Source organism: Crinia signifera, chromosome 6, assembly GCF_055691185.1.
Source record: "Crinia signifera chromosome 6, ASM5569118v1, whole genome shotgun sequence".
Lineage (NCBI taxonomy): Eukaryota > Metazoa > Chordata > Amphibia > Anura > Myobatrachidae > Crinia > Crinia signifera.
Window position 1 is genome coordinate 152892879 of NC_139222.1, and position 26204 is coordinate 152919082.

General features: G+C 43.9%; 1 protein-coding gene across 2 annotated transcripts in view; it reads left to right on the plus strand.

Moving 5' to 3' along the window:
* Positions 1-26204, plus strand: part of ZNF341 (zinc finger protein 341) — a 64765-nt gene that overhangs the window by 7111 nt on the left and 31450 nt on the right. Inside the window, exons 2-7 of one of the 2 annotated variants that reach the window (XM_083147682.1) lie at positions 5143-5253; positions 7626-7774; positions 8202-8351; positions 10750-10995; positions 13827-14019; positions 25962-26046. In XM_083147682.1, the coding sequence (XP_083003808.1) occupies positions 5143-5253; positions 7626-7774; positions 8202-8351; positions 10750-10995; positions 13827-14019; positions 25962-26046 (934 nt within the window). Of the gene's footprint in view, positions 1-5142; positions 5254-7625; positions 7811-8201; positions 8352-10749; positions 10996-13826; positions 14020-25961; positions 26047-26204 lie in introns of both variants that reach the window. The other variant, XM_083147683.1, reaches the window with a different exon arrangement.

Here is a 26204-nt window from a genome sequence, read left to right on the forward strand (position 1 = left end):
TGTGCCCACTTTGCCTGCATTTTTGATGGCCAAACCAGCGTTGGGCCGGGCAAAATTCACTTGGACCATATGCTAGTGACACCCGTATGTTGATTTAAAGTGTCAAATTTGTGGCCCAAGACTCGTTAACCCTTTCAAAACTACAGCTACTGATTCAAAATGAGACATTATGATGTCTATTTGCCCATTTTGCCCATGTATTTCATGCCCATATCAGCGTTGGGCCAGGCAAAATACACTTGGGCCATATGTAAGGGACACCCCTCTGTTGATTTGAGGTGTAAATTTTGTGGCCCAAGACTTTTTAACCATTGCAAAACTGCAGCCTTTTCGATATGATAAAATGGTCCATGTGCCCACTTTGCCCATGTATTTCATGCCCAAACCTGCATTGGGCCGGGCAAAATACACTTGGGTCATATGTAAATGACACCCCTCTGTTGATTTCAGGTGTCAAATTTGTGGCCCAAGACTGGTTAACCCTTGTAAAACTACAGCTACTTATTCAAATCATTAAATATTGTGCATGTGCATATTTTGCCAGCATATTTCATGCCCAAATTAATGTTGTGCCAGGCAAAATACACTTGGGTCACATGTAAGTGACACCCCTCTGATGATATCAGGTGTCAAATTTGTGTCCCAATACTCATTAACCCTTGCAAGACTGATTTTCCTGAATAAGAAGCTGGACCTTGAATAAGAAGTGAATAAGAAGCTGGAGCTTGAATAAGAAGTGAATAAGAAGCTGGCCGAATAAGAAGCTAACTTCAGCCTCGTGTATATGCATCAAAAAAATAGCCAGCATCATTTACAGCGAACAACGCCATTTCAAAGATACCTTTTAATTATTTATTTACTTTATTTAAGGTAATAGAGTGCAGGTGTATACATTTCATCTCTACTGTATGTCATCTCACTACCTAAATTTTTCTGACAAAAATAATGAATAATATTTCCATTGGCCAATAATAGCTACCAACCTTATATCTCTATCACTGTTGATAAATTGGCAAGCAACCCTACCTCTGGAGCTGACTGCCTAGGTGTCTTCTCCGGTTCTGGACCATCCTTTGGTACCCCTATTCAAAGAAAAAGTGTGCTACTTAGGTAGCATTTGCAGGCACTGCCAGGGGTGACTTGTCAATAGCAGCCACTTGGTAGTGGGATGGTCAGTCCCACAAAAAGAGCAAAAGTAGTAAACAAAGAAGTGGTGCTTGGATGATGAAAAAGGACAATGTATTTATTAATGATATATAGTACAAGGTTGGCGCTCTCTGAATGGTTTACAAGAAACAGCAGCTGGTCTCCTAAAGAAGAGGGAGGCCACCCTCTTAGTGATAGATAGGTAAAGAGGAGTGATTAGGAGACCTGCGCTATGGTGGGATACGGACATCTGTCAGACCACACTTAGGTCGAAAGTCATTAGGTCGACTGGCCCCAAGGTTGACAGGGTTAAAGGTCGACATGGGTCAATGTCGACATGGGTTTAGGTCAACAGTCATTAGGTCGACATGAGTTTTTCACTGTTTTTTGAGCCGACGTGCCGACAGGCGGTATTTCATGCCCTACCATCCACTATGGCGTGGTGGAAGAATAAAATAGTGTGCCAAGCGTAGCGAGGCACCGTGCCCGAAGCATTGCGAGCGGCTGCGGTTCAACTCCAACTGTGTCCATGTCGACTGCTTCGACATTCGGGTAAAAAAACAGTGAAAACTCATGTCGACCTAACCCATGTTAACCTTGGCCCATGTCGACCTTGACCCATGTCGACCTTTAACCCTGTCGACCTTGGGGCCAGTCGACCTAATGACTGTAGACCTAAGTCTGGTCTGACAGATGTACCGATTCCCGCTACGGTATGGGGGGAGTACACGTGTGTGACGGGAGGGTGAGAACCAGAGCCACGGGTACTCCCCCCATACCCCAGTGTGATATGGACCGCAGACACCTTTTAAGGTTCAGCGGTGTGCACACTAACCTGCCCTCATTCCCCCACCCACTTTATTAACATTTTGTTAATACTGTTTTATTGAGCCTTATCAATAAATCTTTTTTAATTTTACCTACTCCGACATCACACTCTTTATTTTGCCTACCTACTCACAGTGTACACACCTACATATTATTATTCTTAGTCTGTAGCGCAGGTCTCCTAATCACTCCTCTTTACCAATGTATTTATTAACACTGAATACATATCATACATTTACAAATAAAGTTAATTGAATATAGACACAAAATAAAATAAATTGAGATAATAAAAACAACTGTGACAGTTGGACCCAGACCATAGGATTGCAAAAATAAGTTATAATCAATGTCCTGTTCCTGGTGTGCTGCTTATTGGAATAAAGATCAAGTGGAGAAGCAAATGTATTAGCATAAGATATGCCCATGATGTTTGTGGAATGATAAAAGTCGGCAGCAATGTAAAGCCAATTGATGGAACAAGTGGCTGGAAGGTCCCGGTATTTTGGGGGTGCAGCTTTATCAAAAGTGATAAAGCTGTACCCCCAAAACAGCAAAACGCCTCAGGGACCTTTGGACCAGTCTTTGACCCTAATACCAGTGATTGCACAGGGACATTCCAGGGGGGCGGGGACAGAGCTGAAAGTCTCCTCTTTGTGCTTCTCCGGCAGAGGAGGGATGAAATAAAGGGGCTGTCATTCCATATGACACTGCCCTCATTACTCTTCATTCTGCATGTAACATATGTGTTACTATCTTAGCAAGATGTATGCAGAAGATGTAGTGCATAGGTTTCACATTTCTGAAGTATACGTACACATTTAATCTGCTCCCATTATAGAATAATAATAATTAATTTTATTTATTTGTATAGCGCACTTTCTCCAGGACTCAAGGCAATTTATTTTTACACTGCAATTTAGATTTCAGTTTGAACACACTACACCCAAATCTAAATCTCTCTGCACATGTTAGACTGCCCTATCTGCAGTGCAACATGGTAGTGCCCATTTGCATGCTTTTTTGCTTTGCTAACAAAAGCTAAATCAGGCCCAAGTATCTTGCGAAAGTCTTCAATCCCACTAAAAATTAAAAAGACTTGTCTGCATTGCAAGTGACACAAAGCTTGGAGAGATGTTTGGTCGGTATTCAATTGTCTTTCACCAGCATTTTAGTGCACTATGCCCAGGGGTGATGAGCTAAAATGAGCGAATGCATGGCTAAAACTGACCATAATGAGTGTGATATGCACAAAAAAATTGATCAATTGAATATCGCCCTACGATCTATTATCAGTTTAGATGGGAGCTAAGATGCAATATAATAATTGAATACCACCAAAAGTAAATTTTTAAACACAAACTGTAAAATTACAGTTAGGATCTGATTGGTTTGAGATGCAAATGGCACCTGAACGCTGGCAATGGCACCTGAAGGTTGTCCCTTCTAGTACACATTTGTGCTTGCAGCCACATGGGCCTGGGAACACAAATCTGTGTATTTGCATACTATCCCTTGTGAATTCATCACCTGTGACTGAATTTTCCTATATTGTCAGTTCTTAAACAAATTATTTAGAAATTATTTGCAGATTTGTTTTAAAATTAAAAAAGTACTACTTGCATAACTATTCACCCCTACAAACTAGCACTTGGTACAACCACCTTGTACTACAATAACAGCTATTAAGGTAAGTTAATATGGGATACGGTCATATTGTCTACAGTATTTAGGTCTACAAGCATTAGGTCTACACCACGCGGTCCTATGTTGACTCTGTCGACGCTTGAAAAAAATAAATAAAAAAATATAAATAATAATAACCACTGTCGACCTAACACCTGTCGACCTAACACATGTCGACCTAATGACCCTGTCGACCTAATGACCCTGTCGACCTAACCCATGTCGACCTTCAGTCAGGTCGACCTAAATGCAAGTCGACCTAATGGTGTAGACCTAATGCTTGTAGACCTAAATGCAGTCTGACGAATGATCCCATTCCGTTAATACCAGGTTTGCACACTGCTTTGGAATGATTTTTGCTCATTCTTCCTTGCTGATTCACTCTAGATTGTTCCATTTCTACCCCTTTCATACCAGAAATGCAGAGACAAACCCGGGAATTACATTCCCGGGACAAGCAGGGACATTCCCGGGTTGGGACCCATTCACACATGCTTTTGAAGCAGGGACAACCCGGGTCGGCACCTTTCACACTGAACCCGGGATGACCCTGCATTTCTATGAGAATAGCATTGAAAATGGCCTTTTTTAGGCTCACATTAGATAATTGATTATTAATAATTAAGACACAAAACATCTGTAGTGTTTCAGACTTTGTTTACTTGAATAAAACAAATTAAAAGGCATATGAAAGTATCTTCCCCTCTAATGATTAATAGCTCTCTCACCTCCTCATTTGTCCAAGACATTGCTGGCTTTCAGGGGTTAAAATGCACTTCTGGGGTCTGTGGTGCCACAGAACATGCACAGTGTCTCCCTGCACGCTGTATGCTGTCTGGGCATGTCTGTGAGTGTCCACCATAACAGGAAGTTGCCCTGCTAGCAAATCAGCACTAGCTAAGGCAACATGGGAAGCAGGGACATGTCCCTGCACCTTTCACACCAGCCAGTAACCCTGGAAGGACCCAGGAGCAACCCTGCTACCTAGCAGGGTTGAATTGCTGGCAAATTAACCCGGGAATTTGTCCCTGGAACCTTTCACACCAGAGCTAGTCCCGGGTTGTTCCCGGACTCAACCCGGGAATTTAGGCTGGTGTGAAAGTGGTATTAGTTGGATGATGCTTGTAGATTTGAATTTTCAAATAGTGTCACAGATCCTCAATTTGATTGAGATTTGTTTATGCATGTATTGTGTAATTCTACCAGTGATGTGTATCTCAAATCTATCTAATCCGGGGCCAGATGCACTAAGCTTCAAAAGTGAAAACCTGGAGAGTGATAAACAACCAGCCAATTAGCCCCTGGCTGACATTTGTCAAATGCAGTCTGTGGCATGGCAGTTAGGAGCTGATTGGATCTCTGTTTATCACTCTCCATTTGATCACTTTGAAGCTTAGTGCATCTGGCCCATGTACAGTAAAACTACCACTCCCACATGCCTGAGTTGTAAACCATGTGAGAACCCTGTATTTTTTTTCTTTTTAGGTATGGACAACCAGACAGTCCTAGCAGTTCAGTCCTTGCTGGATGGTCAGGGCGGTGTATCGGACCACACAGCCCAAAATGTTAACAGTTCAGGGTCCATCCAGGGACTCGGTATGGATATTTTACCTATTTTACTTTAGTTTTCAATTATCAGAATACAGTAGGTAAAATAAAAACTTGTACCTTTCATTAGGTCCTCCAAGGGCAGAATTGAATGTATAATCAGCTAAGGATGTCCTTATTGTACAGAAGTCTTAAGGTGCCTATACACGTACCGATCCCGGCGTGCATTCTGGGCTAAAATAGCATTGCATCGCATTGCATGCGTTGTGTATGCGTTGTGCATGCGATGCAATGAAAAGCAAGTTCAAAAAGTATGTGCAGCACATACATTTTGTACTATGCGATGAGATCCCGCGGAAGCGCGCACCTCAAAGCACAGATCGCACCGCCGGGATCGGTGCATGTATGGGCACCTTTAAGCTCCATATAGTAGACGATTGTGGCCGAAATTGTTAACGTTATTGGCCCCTGAACGATGTTGGTAAAAGATATTATTCAGTGACGACCCACTCTATAGCCAAAATCGACCCACGTGGTCAGTAGATGGGAGGAATCGTTAACGATGCGCTGAAGCACGCTTAGTTAACGATATTAAATGTACACATTTTGACAATATTTTTAAAAATATCACTCAGAAGGCCCTTTTTAAGTGTTTTATGTTTAATAATATCCTCTAGTACAGGCCTGGCCAGCCTGTGGCTCTCCAGCTGTTATGAAACTACACATCCCAGCATCCCCTGACAAAGTTTTAATTTCCTAATGGTAAAACTGTGGCAAGGCATGCTTGGACTTGTAGTTTCATAACAGTTTGGACAGGCCTGCTCTAGTGTGTACACAAGAAAATATGGAAATTGTGGGGTGCGCAATTAACAGCAGCCGGTACTAGGGATTGTCAGTCCCTAATATTTTATGGAAAGAAAGAAATTCAGGGATTATGCTGAATCCCACAGCCGCAGCCTAGTTCCTGGATCCAAATAAATGGTGTGCTGGTTGCAGGGATGGTTATGGAGGTCTCTGGAATGGGTTACCCCTTCAGCTGGTCAATTGCTGATGCTCAACGCGTTTCCTCAGGAGCACTTGCTCCTGAGGAAGCCGGACACTTACTTTACCGGGGAAACGCGTTGAGCATCAGCAATTGACCAGCTGAAGGGGTAACCCACCCCAGAGACCTCCATAACCATCCCTGCAACCAGCACACCATTTATTTGGATCCAGGAACTAGGCTGCGGCTGTGGGATTCAGCATAATCCCTAAATTGGATACCTAGGTGAGCTACAAGGGAATCCTGAGCTCATTGAAACACAGAGCACTGGGAACAATTGGTCAAATATTAACCCTTGGAATACAAATATTAACTACAAGGATGGTAATATAATCTACCTTATTCAGCTGGTTATAACTTTCTTATTTCATACATACCACCAATGTGTAAAAAGAGACTGAGCCCCACGAATAGTCATCTTTTTAACTAAGTTTTTATTAAAACTGTATTTTTTTATTCATTTGAAATTTATTGTGATTTAACTAGTAAAATTTATAACATTATACCGTCTCAAGTGTGTGTTTCAGCCAGCGCCGGTACAAACCATTTTTTCTGCTCTAGTGTGTATTTGGCTTTATCTGGTTCTTGGGGTTATTGTATCAGGGATTACAATATCTTTTCCTTTTTAGTACATTACATTGTACTAATATTTGAAATGCCTATGGGGTATATAATAGGTTAAAAGATTACGGAACCAGCAATATTTCAGCAATCAATTATAGGGCTAGTTTTGCCTTATAATATACACCCAACAGCAAAATAATAACAGCACTTATGAGACACTACTGTGACATAATACAATTGTATAAAACATGAACATATAGCATTATAACCATGTGCCTAATTCAGACCTGACCTCACGGCTGCAAATTCGCAGGCTGGGTGATTATCTATTAACTGGGCATGCGTACAGCCCATAGTACGCATGCGCTAAGCCATCCTGCAATAAAATCCTGCTCCTTTTTTTAATCGCTGGCTGTATGCAAGTTGATTGACAGGAAGCTGGTCTTTGGAGGTGGTAACCAGAGTTTTTCTGGGAATGTCAGGGAAAACACAGGCGTGCCTACTTATTTTCACAGAAGGCTTGTGACATCGGCTCCGGCACCGATCAGCCTGTTTCTATCGCACTTGATGAGTAAGTCCTGGGCTACGCACAGACTGCACACACTGAAAAAAATTATTCGATGGTCAGGTCTGAATTAGACGCAATGTTGGGATTATACATAGTAGTCTAACCTGTCATCTTTCACACATAACAATTAACACTTGCAAGGAAGTTATAATGAGATGCAGTGACATGCTGCATACAATCCCGCAGTGGTGCATTGCACAAATGTAATTGATAGCAGATACTTTTATATTGTTACTTCTCTTACAGATGATGATGATGTCTTTCTGTGCGGGAAGTGCAAAAAGCAGTTCAACTCTCTGCCAGCTTTCATGATTCACAAGCGAGAGCAATGTCATGGCAACGCACCGTCTCTGGCATCTGTCTCCCTGGGCAGTCACAGTGTATACAACCCTCCGGTCAGTTCCGTGCAACAAGCACAGGTTAACAGGCAGGTGGGTAGTAAAAAGGGCAAAGAAGTTGGGGTGGGCTGGAGTATTAAATATAAGTAGCGATACTGGTAGAGAAGAGAGAAGTAGTGAGTATGTGAGGAGTGGAAATATAGGACAATAGCAGTTCAGGCTCCAGTCTAAAATCAGGGCTACTTACTGTAGATCACATTTATACTCCGAGTATAGAGATTCATATTTTGCTGCAGCCTAGTGGGAATCTTACAGGAAATATCAAAAGGGAAGTGGTTGTAGTGTCCAAAAATATATGCATCTGATTATATCATACGATGACCTGTTTCGTCTATAGACATTGCAATAAAAATCTGTATACAGTACAGTAGATTGTAAAATATCTGGAAAGCACTAAGCATATTCTTTCTTCACTTCCAAACAGATCTCCACTTATATTGCGGTTCCACCCTCCCCACTGATCCAGACATTGGTACAAGGCAATGTTTTGGTGAATGATGAGGTCCTACTCTCCGCAATGTCTGCCCTAACCTCACTGGACCAGTCCATGCCACCAGCGCCAGCCCCTGTGCAGGTGAGACAAGACAAAACTCAGGGAGCCAGTGTGTGCCCAGAGACATTCCTGCTTTCTGTTGTGAGTGTGTCACATATGTAATTGGGTATGAAAAAAGTAATCATGTCTAAGGTCGACCAGGTCAAAAGGTTGACACAAGAATTAGGTTGACAGTTTTTCACAGGTTTTTGTCCCAAATGTTGACACCGTCGACATGGACACCAAAAATGTGCATGGCATTCCCTGTAATGGCTCTCTGCACTCGCCAAGTTCGGGCTTTGTGCCTTGCTACTATTACATTCTCCGCCCTAGTGGATGATAGGGCATCAAGTTTTCCTGACTGAAGCTGTGCTTAAAACAAATGAATTTTGCCCATACATCATAAGATACAGCTGAAGCTCCTCCTGATTTTTAGTACAGGGTCCTAGTACTAATACAGGTGAAAAAGTTGGGAATTCATTAAAGCTTCAGTGACATCACTGGCCCTGTAAATAAATACACAGTAAATAAATAAATACAACCAATACACAGAGTAATTTTCTGCAAATCAAGTCTTCCCAACGTTCAGTCATTCTGGTTCACTTGCAGAGGCAAATTCCTTCTCAAATGGACAAAACCATGTGCAGATTTGGGTGGGGTTTTACTACAATGTAAGATCTATATTGCAGTGTAAAAATAAAGCAGTCAGTATTTTCCCTGCACAGAAACAAAATAACTCCCCTCCAACGTTATTGAAAGCTATCCTTAAAACGAATTATCATTTTCTCATGGAAACTGAATTAATTCCATATTCTTATACGTCAAACTCCCCCTTTGTGCGTTGGCTCCCATGGCACACATATGTTACAGAGGGCGAAGGTGCCCAATATTTCCCAAATTCTTCACATTCCGACCCACTCCAGTTTAGCATGAATGAAACCCCTACCGCCTAAATGATAGTAGGTCTACCACCCATCCCATTCCCGCCTCAGAAATGCTTCCCATTCCGCTATGTATTCTCAACTCTCATGTTATGGTTTTGGGCTCCTAAATGTCCACACTTTGTTATTGGAGAAATGTGATGAATGTTGCTATTATATTTTGATTCTGTTCCTGTGAATTATAACTATTACTAAGATGTTAACCGCTAACTTCTGGATGCACCCCATCCCCACCCCCCTTTCTTACCAATGCTCCCCCTTTTTTTACTTCTGTACCCCATATAAAACTGTTTCTTTAATTAAAAAAATGTATTGATGAAAAAAGAAACAAAGTAACTCACCCAAATCTAATTCTCTATGCACAAGTTACATCTGCCCTACCTGTAGTGCACATGGTTCTGCCCATTTGAGAAGGAATTTGCGTCTGCGAGTGAACTAGAATAAGGGCCACGGTCTGTTAGATTAGTTAGTGGAGGGCCTCCTTCTTAACATGGCAGCCTGCGGAGGAGGGAAAAGGAAGGGGCATGTTTTGTCAGCTCTATACCTTTTAGTTAATTGCACATTATTATTATCCAGCTAAGTATTTTCCAGCATTTGTATTTGAAATACTGGCATTACTTGCTCTTGAGATATACAGTATATTTTTTTACTTAATCGGTCAGTGTGATGCACCAACAACTAACATAGGTATTCTAGTCATTGGGTGGTATTCAATGCTGTGGGTGAGCGGCAACAGCGAGCAGGCTTCCTGCTCGCTGTCACCACTCACCCTGTCAGTATTCAACGCACCCCCCCCCCTCATACGCCAATTCCCCCTGTTTTTTTGAGGGAGGGGGAATTGGCGTATGTGGCTCCAGAAGCAGCGAGACTCGCGGCTAAATACAGCGAGTTTTCTGCATTAGCCGCGGGTCTCGATAATTGGGGGAATCCTCGCCGTCCTGTGATGGCGAGGATTTCCCCAGAATGTTTAATAGGGCGAGCGGCTGGCGAGGGGGTTAAACAGTGAGGATCGCTGTTTTTCTGCAATCCTCTCTGTTTAACCCCCTCACCGGCCGCATTGAATACCTGCCATTGTAAAATTGTGCTGCCATTGATTATAGCTAGTTCTATTTCTTAACCATATCTTTTAAATGTTATTTTTGCATATCTCTCTCTAATCTTCCTTCCTTTATCCACGGCGCCCCTAGGCCAAAAGTTTGTTATTGAGAAATTAAATAAATTGTGTTCATATAACATCTTTAGGTTTTTTATGTAGTGAGAGACAAGAATTTGCATGTTACATTGCCAATAAGTAATTTTAATTGGTCTTGGGCCACCACCACGAGGCACCCCTGCAAAGGTCCTGAGGCACCCCAGCACACAGTTTGAGAACCACTGCATTAGGGTTTATGTTTTAGCTGCAGTGCTTATATTTAACCAATGCATGTACTTTGTTTTTCATTTTCCTCCTTGTGTAAAACAGATCATCGCTTCTAATTTGCAATTGTTTTTTGTTTCAGAGCAACCTCAGCATGCACAATGGTGGCACCTATCTCCAAGCACCTACGTTGGCGCACAGACCACCTCATTCACTGTCTCTGCCTGCAGTAGCTGCTCCAGGACAGAGCCTCATGGGGATTCCTGTCCAAGCAAATAGTAGTAGCTGCAGTACTGTAGTGCAAGTTTACAGCTCACCCATCAGTATGCCAGGGAACACAGGCATGGAGATCCATGGTCTGGGCATGGCACCCTACACCCAGATTGAGGTAATCGTCATCAGCAGGCTAGAATTGGCCTAAGATTATGCTTTGACTTCTATACTAGAGGAAAAAGTATTTGTGAGTTCTGAATTTAGCAGTTTATTAAACAGGAAAAAAAGAAATTTCACAAGGAAAAGAAATCAGGCGCTATGGCAGTAGCTGTGATTCTAGGTAAAGCTGCTGCTCAAAAATGGGGGGGTAGTCAATCCCCACCTACAGATAGAAAGCACACAAACAATCACGCACAAGGCATGTGAGCAGCGCTTTAAGAATTGACCAATATATGGAAAAATAGGTAGTTACTTTACTGGGTATAAAAATATAATAATAAAATATATAACAATAAACAGACAAAGATGCACAATGTAATTACATATGTAAAATTGCCACAGGAAAATATAAGAGGGTGGATGGCCCAGGGGGACAGGGGTAGGGGGTAAGTGGTGGGTCACAGGTAAGTTCACTTTACCGATTGCAGGGTGACCCTTTGATCCAAGGGAATCCAATATAAGTGATAATGGTCCTCACTAATTACCACGGTGTTGTATTAGCCGTTGGAGGGATGTTACCCGTAGGCTTCCGCTGTTTGCTGGTGTTTTTGTCCAGGTGGTCTATATTGGGCTATAGCCACCGGGAGAGTCCAGAATGCGGTGTCCGCCACGGGTGTGTTATCGCTGGAATTGAAGGCTTCTGCTCATGGGTTCCTCTCACAGTGATAGCTGGATGGAATAAGTCACTGGGGGGCTCAGGAGCAGTGTCCGCCAAAGTATTTGTAGTTTGTAAGTAATGGGGGGTCTGGTATCCAAGGTCCACCCTGGGCAAGGTGATCCACACTAATTGGGTCCTGGGCAAAGAAACTTTGATGTCCACCTAACGCATTTCACTGCCAACTGCAGCTTTATCAAAGGTGCTTGACAGTGTGTCTGGTCTGGGTATATATACCCTCACTAATGGGCAAACAATCAACATGTGTGTGCATCAACAATATACAATTTAAATTTAATAAAGCATAATAACACCTAAAATATAAATCAGTAGGAGACAGACATATATCCACATGAAATCCTAAAGCAATAAACATCAAAATTCAATAAGATAAGCAAAACGATGTCTATATTATGTTAATGTAGAGGTCACATGATCGGGCCTAATTTTAGTTTGGATGAACTATAAATGTATATATATATATATATGTCTAAACTGATCACAGACCTTCTGATCATGTGACCTCTACATTAACATAATATAGATTTCATGTGGATATATGTCTGTCTCCTACTGATTTATATTTTAGGTGTTATGTTTTATTAAATTTAAATTGTATATTGTTGATGCACACACATGTTGATTGTTTGCCCATTAGTGAGGGTATATATACCCAGACCAGACACACTGTCAAGCACCTTTGATAAAGCTGCAGTTGGCAGTGAAACCCGTTAGGTGGACATCAAAGTTCCTTTGCCCAGGACCCAATTAGTGTGGATCACCTTGCCCAGTGTGGACCTTGGATACCAGACCCCCCATTACTTACAAACTACAAATACTTTGGCGGACACTGCTCCTGAGCCCCCCAGTGACTTATTCCATTCAGCTATCACTGTGAGAGGAACCCAAGAGCAGAAGCCTTCAATGCCAGCGATAACACACCCGTGGCGGACACCGCATTCTGGACTCTCCCGGTGGCTATAGCCCAATATAGACCACCTGGACAAAAACACCAGCAAACAGCGGAAGCCTACGGTAACATCCCTCCAACGGCTAATACAACACCGTGATAATTAGTGAGGACCATTATCGCTTATATTGGATTCCCTTGGATCAAAGGGTTACCCTACAATCGGTAAAGTGAATTTACCTGTGACCCACCACTTACCCCCTATCCCTGTCCCCCTGGGCCATCCACCCTCTTATATTTTCCTGTGGCAATTTTAATTTTACATATGTAATTACATTGTGCATCTTTGTCTGTATATTGTTATATATTTTATTATTATATTTTTATACCCAGTAAAGTAACTACCTATTTTTCCATATATTGGTCAATTCTTTAAGCGCTGCTCACATGCCTTGTGCGTGATTGTCTGTGTATTTAACAGGAAATACATTTGGACTTGTTTTAGTATAATGATCTGTATTTAATGACCTTGTGTAACAAACCAACTTTATTATACATGTCGGCAACTGCAGATTTACAGATTGTTACGCTAACGACTGTCAGCACTTTATATTTCAGATGCTTCATGACTGTCTCTTTTTGAAACAATAACCAATACATTACCTTTGCACTGCTTTAAGTGTTCAGACATCCACAATACTATGTTAGCCTATCTCTAACTGGTCATTTTGGTGAAAAAAATACACCATCCAATCATGCACCAGCCTGCTGCATAGTCATTGTCTACACTAAACTACAATCATTAGAAAAAGGTTCAAAGAGCTATTTTTCTGGTTATGAAGTCTGTGTTTGACCACTTTGAGTTTGGCTAGTGCACATTAGAATTTGGTGATAATGCAGAGTGATAAACAACTAGCCAATCAGCTTCTATCTGTCATTTTTCAAACACAGCCTGTGATATGGCAGTTAAGAGCTGATTGGCTGACTGTGTATTACTCTCAATTTTACCACTTGAAGCTTGATACATCTGGCCCTCAGTCCTTAAAAAAAGATACAACAGCACAATGTTTGCTGCAGGCATAATTAACAAGCACTATTTTTAAGCATGCCATATGGAGCCGTTATGCCATCAATAAAGTACTAGAGTTGACTCTTAAGTTTCTAGGAAAGGAGTAGAAAATTATTATTAGATGTCATTATTTTTGACTACTTTTATCTCCAGGTTCCGAGCCAATGTGTTGAAAGTACAGTATATAACACGCCCCCTGTATACAGCCCTGGGAAACAGGGGCTTAAATCAAAAACTACCAGTAGCTGTTCACCATGTGCAGATGTAAATGGGAGCAGTATGGGGGATCTGGAACACAGCCTCCCCAGCAAGAGTCGACGCCCAAAAACTGACAGTGGTCAGAATGGTGAGTGTACTGAGTGCACCAAACTGACAGTGATTAGTGTTATTATTATTTTATTTATAAGGCGCCACAAGTGTTTCGCAGCGCTGTACAAAGGAACAGCACAGGGAGACAAAACTTACAGTAAATAAATAACAGAAATAGATTACAGGTAAAATGAATGCCACAGTTCAATACACATTACAGCTTAAAAGTAGATAGTGAGGACTTGATACATACTACTGGGGGCTGGTAGTCAAAGATGGACACTGGTTGTTTGAGTATAGTAGAGCTGTGAGTGGAATGTGAAGAGAAGAGGGCTTAGACGACGGGAGGGAAGAGGGCCCTGCTCTGAAGAGCTTACAATCTAGTAGGAAGTGGCAACAGGCAGATTACATGAGGTGCAAGCAGTTGGGAGGTGCTTTAAGCACATGATTACAAATAGCATGCCCCTTCTTAGAAAAAAAAATCTGATTTTTTGACACCAAACTTCCCCCCCAAAACCTTTTATTTCAAAAGATCACTTTCCTGTTCACCTAAAAAAGATGTCGAATGCAAAACACCGAATCATGGCAAAAATCATGGAGAAAGCAGTTCTCCATCCTAGCATTGAATACACTCTCGGCGAATACCAGTGAAAACCCCATTGAAATACTCCAGCGACTTGCAGAGAGCATGAAACGGAGAAGTGGCCGGCATTCACTGTTTGCTTTCGGCGAACAGTGAACATTGAATAAGGTGAATCACATTTTCAGTGAAACGGATTCACCGCAAGGAGTGAAAACAGCCCGATTCGCCGAAAATAATGGAGAATTGGGAGCATTGAATACTGGCCATTGACTTTTTTTTTTTGTTTTTATTTACTTTTTTCAATACCAAATACATACAAAACATTACACCTTAAAAACACAAATCACAGCAAAGGAGTATTATCTTAAATAGTTTTACATTCCTCTTACTATTTAGTTCGTCATACTCTCTAGTTCGTCATACTCTCTTTCAACAATACATCATTTACATAACCAACTCGTTAACTAGTTCACTGCTCCTTATCCCTCCTCCTTTCCCCAAATTGTCCCCCTTCATCCCTCTTACTCCTCTGATGCACCTGGCCCTTTCTCGTTCCCTTTCCCTCACTAAGCTACTTCCCTACCCCCCTATTTACTTGGAGCGTACTGGCGTTTCACCCTTTATTTCCACTCTTCTCTATCACTTTTTTCATCCCGTGAGGAGTCCTGGCCAAGCTATCTCTTACCATTTACCCAATGGGCCCCTATTTTAGAGTTCCCATCATACTGGAGACAGACATCCAATATAAAGAAGAAGAACAAAGGTAGAGAGAGAAAAAAACAAAAAACAAAAAAAAAAACCCTCGCATTCATGTTTGTGCAAATCGGTTCAGTCACTAAGTGTGTGTCAACCTTTACTTACATCCCCAGGGTGACCGTGGACTCTATTAGTAAACTGAGAGCATTTTATTTAAACATTCTGAGCTCTCTGTATAAGAAGTGTCTCTTGTGTACCCATAGCTAATACCTCTCAATCGAGTATGGGATAACGTGCCTTTCATAACAAGTGATTTAAATTGAGTGACATCCTACCCCTTTCTGTGTGGGCCGAACTACGCCCCCCCACCCCTATCTAACGGGATTTATCCTACTGATTACCCTTTAAATCTACATACATCAGTGCCATCCTTGTCAGTGGCTCAGTGCTGAGCCTACATAAGTGTCCATGAGCCTTTTTGCCAACTGGCCATGCAAACTATCTTGACCTTCAGTGCTCTTTTCCTAGCTATAGTGTCTCTTATGTGGCCGTACATTACTCCCGCCCAATGTGTAAAAGTGCTTATCTATGCAATTTGTTTATATTGGGGCAGAACCACCAATCTCTATGCCGATCTGGTGGTCCCCCCATTCCTATACCTCACCTAAAGTATACTAACCACACATCATAACAAATCAACAAGACAACAAACCAACCAGTCTAACAAAAAAAAAAAAAAAATTCCCTTTCTTCTCTCTTTCTTTCTTCCTCCCCATCTCCTACAAATTTGCCCTCTCCAAGTTACAAACTTTATAGTATCCTGACTTGTTCCAGGGGCCCCAAATTCCCTGATACTTAACAAACGTGCCTCTCGAGGCAAATACATATTTTTCATGTTCACTGGTCTGGTTTACCAGGTTGACCCATTCTCCGTGGTGCGGAGCCAGAGGGGACATCCATCGTCGGGCTATTATCACCTTGGCTAGGGCCACAAGGCTTCTTACCAACTGCCTCATCTCACCGTTTATTGCTGCTTCCTTCCATATACCTAGGACCATATTAATTTTAATTAGAGCTGCTCTCGGAACCCCTATCTGGGCTAAGGTTTCCCTTATATCCCCCCAGAACCTGCTAATATCCCTGCAGTTCCAAAGTAAGTGATCGAATGTAGCTGGCCCTACACCACATTTGGGACATCCATCGGACGCTGTCCCCGAGTATTTTTTCATTTTGACCGGGGTAATATAGGTCCTATGGAGAATATTAAATTGGACCTGTTGTGTCCGCATTAAATTAGTCGACTGCCGAGGACTCGCCACAGCCACCCTCCATCCATTCTCATCCAACTGGGGGATATCCTCAGACCATTTGGCCCGAAGGGCCCCCAGTTCCTCGGATTGAGAGAAAGACTGAAGGTACTGGTACATCTTGGACATACGCTTCCCCTTTGCTAGTTGTTTTATGAAGATTTTACATGGGGCCACCACCCAGGTTTCTGCCCTGCCCCCCTGGGTCATTGCACTTCTTACTTGCAAATATCTAAAAAATACTTCCTTGGGTAAACTAAATTCTGCTTGTAACTGGGAGAAGGGCTTCACCATCCCATCTTGGCACCATTGTCCCACGTTAGTAATGCCATAGGACCTCCATACTATCCCTCCTTGTTGTTCTTTAAGTTCCCTCATTCCTGGCAGAGATAGGATAGGGGTGTCTGGGTCCAGACCCACAGCTTTTGTTAATTTACAGGACCATCTCCATACTTTAACCGATTGACTGATCAAAGGAGGGAGATCACGACGGAGCCCCCTCACAAACAGTCTTTGGAGAGGCGAGAAGTCTGGATCCAACCGCTCCACAAGGCTTCGTAATTCATCATAGCCCTCCTCTGGCTTGACCCACGCACAGATTTGTACCATCTGTGCGGCCATGTAGTATAATTTGAAGTCTGGAAGGGCCAGGCCACCCCTATCCCTATCCCGGCACATGATATCCATTCTAACTCTGGGCAATTTGTCCCTCCATATAAATGAGGAGACAATACTCTTTATCTTCCTAAAGTATTCGTCCTTAAAAAAAAACAGGGGAGTGTTGGGCAATATACAAAAACTTAGGCAATATTGCCATCTTGACCAGGTTGACCCGGCCAATTTGTGAGATCTGAAGCCTTGACCAGCTTCTACACTTAAACTTAAGATCATTAATAAACGGGATGAGGTTATCGGGGATAAATTCGACTGAATTCCTGGCAACCACAATTCCCAAATACCGAAATTTTTCCACCAGTTTTAACTGTACATCTAACGCTAGGCTTGTCCCTCCTTTTTTCCCTATCTGCATATAATTGGATTTGCCCCAGTTCATTGTAAGCCCAGAGTATCCCCCATACTCCTGAATATATTTTATCACCCTTGGTAGGTCTCCTGGCACTGCCAGACCAACCAGGAGATCATCCGCATAAAGCGAGACTAAATTTCTACATGGCCCACCTCCCCCGTTCCCTCCCCCCAGAGCTGCCCTCAGGACGCACGCCAGGGGCTCCACCACCACTGCAAACAGCAGGGGGGATAGAGGGCATCCCTGGCACGTACCCCTGGAGAGAGAGAAGGGGGGAGACGTAAACCCATTTATGGTCACTCTCGCTTTAGGGTTTTGATAGAGCAAAGAGATCCGTTTGATAAACCTTTCCCCAAACCCAAATGCCCGCAGCACCCTCCATAGGAACGGCCATTCGACCGAGTCGAATGCCTTGTTCGCATCGAAGGATGCGAGCAAAGCATCCGACCCCCCCAGCTCAACACCCTGAAGGTAAGTATATGCCCTTCTAAGATTGATCATGGTGGACTTCCCGACCATGAACCCAGTTTGATCTGGGTGAACCACTTGATGTATTACTGTCTGGAGTCTAGTTGCTAATATTTTGGCATATATCTTTGCATCCGCCGTTATAAGAGATATTGGCCTGTATGAGTCAACTCGGGTTGGGTTTTTCCCGCTTTTGGGAATCATTATTATAGCAGCCTCAGTCATTGACTGAGGAATACACTCCTCGGCCTCCATGTGCTGAAAAACCTTCAACAGCCGCGGGCCTAATTTATTTATAAATTTCTGGTACACCTCCCCGGGAAGACCATCCAGGCCGGGGGCTTTGCCCCCTGGAAAGGAGTTAACAGCCGCGTTCACTTCCTCTACTAACAGGGGGGCCTCCAATAAATCTCTTGAAAAGGGCAGCAAGTTAGGGAGATCTAGCTGTGCCAGGTATTCATCGATTTCTTCATTGCTACGATTTAATTTGGATCTATAAACTTCTTCCAAATGCGCGGAAAAGAGCTCTGTGATCTCGGGGGTCTTTGTCACAGCTTCACCAGTTTCTAGCATAATCAAAGGAATAATATTAGGGGGGCTCTCCTGCTTCATTAAGTGGGCCAAGAACTTCCCTGTGCGATCAGAATTAGCATACCACTTATGTGACCCCATACCCAACCTCCGACACGTCACCTCTTGAAGGTATTCTACCCACTCTTTTTGAGCAGACTGCCAAGCAGACCTAGCTTGGTCGGTCTTATTTGACAAAAAAATATTCTCCAAATCAGTCATTTTTGTTTCCAATTCCTTTGCCCTTTTACGATTCGAGGTCTTCAAAAAAGCTATCCTTTTGATAACCACCCCTCTCAGATAGGCCTTAAAGGCATCCCACACGAAACTATTTGGGGAGGACCCTTCAACTCCTCTATCATAGCCTCCATCCCCTCCTGTTCTCCCAGTTGCTCAAGCCAATAAGCCTATAGTTTCCAATATCTGAACCCTATCGGGGTCTCTAGATCCACCTCCATTATAACCGGGGAATGGTCCAAAATCCCTCGAGCTTTATAGTCTACATGTCTAATTTTGGTAAGAGTTTTATCTGAAACTAGAATCAAGTCAATCCTGGAAAAGGATTTATGGGAGGAGGAGTAGCAGGACAACTGCTGTACGTCGGGATTTCTCATTCGCCAAAGATCCTTCCACCCTATTTCTTCAATAAGCTCAGAAAACCTATTTCCTTCACTACAAATTTCCTTTTCTGACCTATTCCATCTATCAAGATGCGGCTGGAGGACCTTGTTAAATTCCCCCAGACAGATTACCATATTTTCCGGAAATGAAGCTGCAAATTCCACAGCCATTCTTACCACATCATAGGAGAATGGGGGTGGAATGTACACTGTAAGTATACAAAACCGCACATGGTCAATAGCACATTCCAGAAATATAAATCTTCCCCCCTGATCAATCTTTACAGTACCCACTTCAAATACCACAGTTTTTTTTATAAGAATTGCAACCCCACGGGAAGAGGAAGAAAAGGGAGCTTGGAAGCTATGACCAATCCAGGGACGTTTTAAAGAGCCCACCCGTTCCTTCGTCAAGTGGGTCTCTTGTAGACAAATAATATCAGAATCTTGGCTCCTGCACTGCTTCAGGACAAGAGCTCTTTTGACCCTACAGTTCAGGCCTCTAACGTTCCAGGTCATGAATCTAACCATCTATGGGGCAAAAAATAGAGACAAACCAAATTTACATTTATCCCGTCCTCTCTGACTGGTGCCCGATACCCCACTTGAACCAAACCGGTAATCCTGGCCCCTTACGAACAAACTAGAGAAAGATTTTATCTTATTGTTGCTGTGACTAGACAAAAACAAATACAAGAACATACATGCACACAAAAACGACCCCCCCGTCCCCCCACCCCCTCCCTGTATAACCAACCCCCATGGTATACCTGTATCCCTACCCCCCATCCACAAAAGAATCCCTCCCCTTACACTAATGCATGCACCCCTGGGGCAATTAACTAATGACCACCAAAGAAGCCTGCCCCCCCCCCGTACACCCCACACCACCCCTCTCAGGATCTGTAAATGATGGAGAGAGAGAGCAAGGAGAAAAAAAAAGACAACAGTAATAAAAATAGCTCTCTTCCCCCCGTCAAATTCCCTTTTTTTATGTATCACAGGGTCTACCCCACATTGTTTACTAGAAGCAGAGTTATCATGCAGAAATACAGCCTATACTCAGGACCTTATACATTCTAACATGAGACCATATCCACAGACTGCAGATATGGTCACAGAACTTCTATCGGTGTAAAGACACATTATCATTTTGCCAAGACCTGTTTTCTTCCGGGATATGTGGCATCAAGCCACCTTGCCGCCTCCCAGGGAGTGAAAAAAAAATTCGTAGCCCCATCCGCCACTACTCTCAGTTTAGACGGGTAGAGCATAGAATATTTCAATTCCAACTCCCTAAGACGGATTTTAATTTCCCTAAATTTAGCACGGTCCTTCTGGATCTCTAAGGGAAAATCCGGGAAGGCGGAGATCCTACTGCCATTGTAGGCGAAGTCCACCTTATCCCTGGCCAGTCTTAGAACCGTGTCCCGATCTTTAAAGTTTAAAAACTTCGCGATCACAGTCCGGGGTGGACCTCCCGGAGGGGGAGCCCGACCAGGAACACGGTGAGCTCTCTCTATTACAAACTGGGCTGAAAAGGCCTTGTCGCCAAATATCTAAATCAGCCAGTCTTCCAGGAACTTTTCCGGGGCATTTCCCTCTATCCTCTCTTCGAAGCCGATGAAACGGATATTATTCCGTCTAAGCCGGCCTTCCATGTCCGACATTTTGTAACGTATTTCGGTCATTTGGCCACTCATAGTTTTGACCTGGGACTGCAATGGGCCAACCAGGTCTTTTACAGCTGAAATTCTGGTCTCGGCCTCAGTTACTCTCTCACGCAGTAATTGGGCATCATTCCTAAGCAAGGAAATATCAGACTGTACTTTATTAATCTGCTCAAGAAGGCGAGTTTCACATGTATTAATCGCCTCGAGCACTTGTTGCAGCGTTACTTCGGGTGACACCGGATTTTTACTCTCTTTAGTGGGGGTAGATAGTGGGGTACTGGACTGTGAACTATTACCCGCCTGCAGTCTGGCGTATTTCTCCAGCCTAGCTGCTGCCGCTGTCTGGCCGATTTTTCCCATGGTTACAGTCAAATCTGACGCCTGACATTATCTCTCACAGGCCGTTAGCCTCCAGGCCAACCCCGCCTTTCCCCGCGCTGGTTTTAACTGTATAGTTATAAAGCACTTTAGTACTGACAAGAAATAAGGTCCCAAGCTGCAGATTGAATGTAACCCCAGATTTCACGTACTAATAGACTGGGTTAGACTGGGTACTTCGCTTTACACTTCTTTCCCTTACTTTCAGGGGATTTGCACTTGAGGAGCCCTGAAACAGTTTATTGAAGGCTGCCCCACTGTGTGGTCCGGACGTGGACCTTTCCAGGGCCTCAGGCCGAGGCCACCAGCATATAATTCCAGCCAAGGGCCACAGTAGGATCCTGTCCCGGCACCCTGCCTCACACCCAGGGCCGGGTGAAGGACCACATGTAATAAAGACTGTTCAGAACCGGCCTTGCTTGACTCCCCGGCTGCCACAGTGTGCCCTTATGTACCTCAGTGAGCCTAAGAGTACCTCCAAGTGACGCTGGTCGAATCTCTGCTGCAGCTTCTCACTGGGGGAGCTCTCCTCTCAGCCCGGACTCTTCGCCTGTCCTGCAGGATTAGTGTGGCCACCCGACTGTCGATTGCCGGTACAGGCAGACCCGGGTCTCTGCGCCTCTCACCCGCAGGCTCCCGGCGTCTGATGATTGCCGGAGCAGGCTGTCCTTGGTTGCTGCGTCTCTCACCCGCAGACTCCCGAGGGGGAGCGCCCACTCCCGGCGTTGTATCTGACCTCCGTGACTCGCTTAGACCGGCACTGCTCGGGCACACTTCGAGTCCCTCGAGCTTTATAGTCTACATGTCTAATTTTGGTAAAAGTTTTATCTGAAACTAGAATCAAGTCAATCCTGGAAAAGGATTTATGGGAGGAGGAGTAGCAGGAGAACTGCTGTACGTCGGGATTTCTCATTCGCCAAGGATCCTTCCACCCTATTTCTTCAATAAGCTCAGAAAACCTATTTCCTTCACTACAAATTTCCTTTTCTGACCTATTCCATCTATCAAGACGCGGCTGGAGGACCTTGTTAAATTCCCCCAGACAGATTACCATATTTTCCGGAAATGAAGCTGCAAATTCCACAGCCATTCTTACCACATCATAGGAGAATGGGGGTGGAATGTACACTGTAAGTATACAAAACCGCACATGGTCAATAGCACATTCCAGAAATATAAATCTTCCCCCCTGATCAATCTTTACAGTACCCACTTCAAATACCACAGTTTTTTTTATAAGAATTGCAACCCCACGGGAAGAGGAAGAAAAGGGAGCTTGGAAGCTATGACCAATCCAGGGACGTTTTAAAGAGCCCACCCGTTCCTTCGTCAAGTGGGTCTCTTGTAGACAAATAATATCAGAATCTTGGCTCCTGCACTGCTTCAGGACAAGAGCTCTTTTGACCCTACAGTTCAGGCCTCTAACGTTCCAGGTCATGAATCTAACCATCTATGGGGCAAAAAATAGAGACAAACCAAATTTACATTTATCCCGTCCTCTCCGACTGGTGCCCGATACCCCACTTGAACCAAACCGGTAATCCTGGCCCCTTACGAACAAACTAGAGAAAGATTTTATCTTATTGTTGCTGTGACTAGACAAAAACAAATACAAGAACATACATGCACACAAAAACGACCCCCCCGTCCCCCCAACCGCTCCCTGTATAACCAACCCCCATGGTATACCTGTATCCCTACCCCCCATCCACAAAAGAATCCCTCCCCTTACACTAATGCATGCACCCCTGGGGCAATTAACTAATGACCACCAAAGAAGCCTGCCCCCGTCCCTCCCCCCCCCCGTACACCCCACACCACCCCTCTCAGGATCTGTAAATGATGGAGAGAGAGAGCAAGGAGAAAAAAAAAAAAAAAAGACAACAGTAATAAAAATAGCTCTCTTCCCCCTGTCAAATTCCCTTTTTTTATGTATCACAGGGTCTACCCCACATTGTTTACTAGAAGCAGAGTTATCATGCAGAAATACAGCCTATACTCAGGACCTTATACATTCTAACATGAGACCATATCCACAGACTGCAGATATGGTCACAGAACTTCTATCGGTGTAAAGACACATTATCATTTTGCCAAGACCTGTTTTCTTCCGGGATATGTGGCATCAAGCCACCTTGCCGCCTCCCCGGGAGTGAAAAAAAATTTCGTAGCCCCATCCGCCACTAATCTCAGTTTAGACGGGTAGAGCATAGAATATTTCAATTCCAACTCCCTAAAACGGATTTTAATTTCCCTAAGTTTAGCACGGTCCTTCTGGATCTCTAAGGGAAAATCCGGGAAGGCGGAGATCCTACTGCCATTGTAGGCAAAGTCCACCTTATCCCTGGCCAGTCTTAGAACAGTGTCCCGATCTTTAAAGTTTAAAAACTTCGCGATCACAGTCCGGGGTGGACCTCCCGGAGGGGGAGCCCGACCAGGAACACGGTGAGCTCTCTCTATTACAAACTGGGCTGAAAAGGCCTTGTCGCCAAATATCTGAATCAGCCAGTCTTCCAGGAACTTTTCCGGGGCATTTCCCTCTATCCTCTCTTCGAAGCCGATGAAACGGATATTATTCCGTCTAAGCCGGCCTTCCATGTCCGACATTTTATAACGTATTTCGGTCATTTGGCCACTCATAGTTTTGACCTGGGACTGCAATGGGCCAACCAGGTCTTCTACAGCTGAAATTCTGGTCTCGGCCTCAGTTACTCTCTCACGCAGTAATTGGGCATCATTCCTAAGCAAGGAAATATCAGACTGTACTTTATTAATCTGCTCAAGAAGGCGAGTTTCACATGTATTAATCGCCTCGAGCACTTGTTGCAGCGTTACTTCGGGTGACACCGGATTTTTACTCTCTTTAGTGGGGGTAGATAGTGGGGTACTGGACTGTGAACTATTACCCGCCTGCAGTCTGGCGTATTTCTCCAGCCTAGCTGCTGCCGCTGTCTGGCCGGTTTTTCCCATAGTTACAGTCAAATCTGACGCCTGACGTTATCTCTCACCTCTCTTCGCCTGTCCTGCAGGATTAGTGCGGCCACCCGACTGTCGATTGCCGGTACAGGCAGACCTGGGTCTCTGCGCCTCTCACCCGCAGGCTCCCGGCGTCTGATGATTGCCGGAGCAGGCTGTCCTTGGTTGCTGCGTCTCTTACCCGCAGACTCCCGAGGGGGAGCGCCCACTCCCGGCGTTGTATCTGACCTCCGTGACTCGTTTAGCCCGGCACTGCTCGGGCACACTTCCAGGACCCCTCGCCTCGCGTCACCTCGCGTCACCAAGCCGGACGCCCTCTCTCACCTGGGCGCACCAGCACTTCCGCCAGACTTCCGCCAGACTTCCGCCAGGCAAGGTACTCGGCAACAAGGTTCCCCGCATCGGCAGCTACAAACGGCTCTAGACGGCTGATTAATGCAGGTTAGGGCTTAGCACGCTGGGGCTTCCATCAATACAAGGGAGCAATCTCCATTAGCGTGGTGTGCACGGGGGAGGACAGACGCACACTCTCACTCACGTCCTGCCGTGGTCACGCCCCCTCCTGGCCATTGACTTTAGATTTCCCTTGCATTGACGAGGACCTGTCAGGCTGTCACCAATCTCTCTAATATTATTGTATTGCTTTACTTTATAGAGCTTTTGGGCACAAAGGGGCAGATGTATTAAGCCTGGTAAAGTGATAAAGTGGTAGGTGATTACACACCAGCCAAATCAACTCCTAATTGTCATTTTTCCAACACAGCTGATTGGCTGGTGTGTTATCAGTTTCTACTTTATCACCACTTAATCACCACTTTATCACTTTACCAGGCTTAATACATCTTCCCGTATTTTTACATTAATCTTGCTTGGCTTGAGGAAAAGCATATAGTGCAAGGTATTGTGTACATTATCTACTCTGCTTCCTCTAGTTTATGCTGTCCTCAGGCTGCACAGCAGGAGAACGTTGAGACACAGAAGAAGTTGGCATGGGAACAATCTATAAAAACTAGTTACATAATTCAGCTCTTGAATCAGGCACTAAGGGGTCAATCCAATTAGGTGCAAAGGGTGCATTGTGTCATTGCTACTATGTTTTAACACCATCAATGGTACCCAAACTTGCACCCTATGCTGGCAGAAATATACCAACTTTGCACAAAATAGTTTGGAACCCTATGGGACAGTGAGCACTTTTGTGTGAGTACATGCAGCCGTAAAGTGCAGCCACTGCCGTGATGACTTGCACCTGCGAGTATAATTGGATTGATCCCTATGCCTGCTCCTGCAGTTTCTTACTCTTTCCTTTCAATGTAATAATCTTGTGTGATGAAGGGTTTATTTGTAACAAGCAGATATGTCACAACCCACAATGGAGGCAGCCATTTTGGGGGTTGACCCAACATACTTGATTATACAGTCTTTGAATTCACTAAGAGCAAGTGTGTGAGGTTCCTAATACTTCATTAATTTTCTTGCATTAGAGATGTCACTACTTTCTAGTGAATGGAGCCTGAATATGTGTTCTGTCTACAAAATGGCTACCTTTAGTAAGTGGATGTGACAACTAAACTTTAAGTCATAAACATTTGGAGCCCAATTTATATTTTTTTATTTTGTCAGAACTGAAAATGTAAAAATATCAGTATACACTACATTGTGTCTGTTTATGTTTGTTCAGGAAAACTGAAATCTCCCAAGCTGAAGTGCAGTTTCTGCGATAAAGCCTTTGGGAAGAACTTTGATCTCCAGCAGCACATTAGGAGGTATACTATCCTTCCTTCACCTTCTTTTGGTCAAGTGAACTGAGGAAACACATACCACCTTATATAGTACAGATATGTCCTCATACACCTATCCTTTTTGTGCCACATATGGAGTGAGACACTTTGCGCAATTCCAATTTGCTGTGCTTACTCACCTT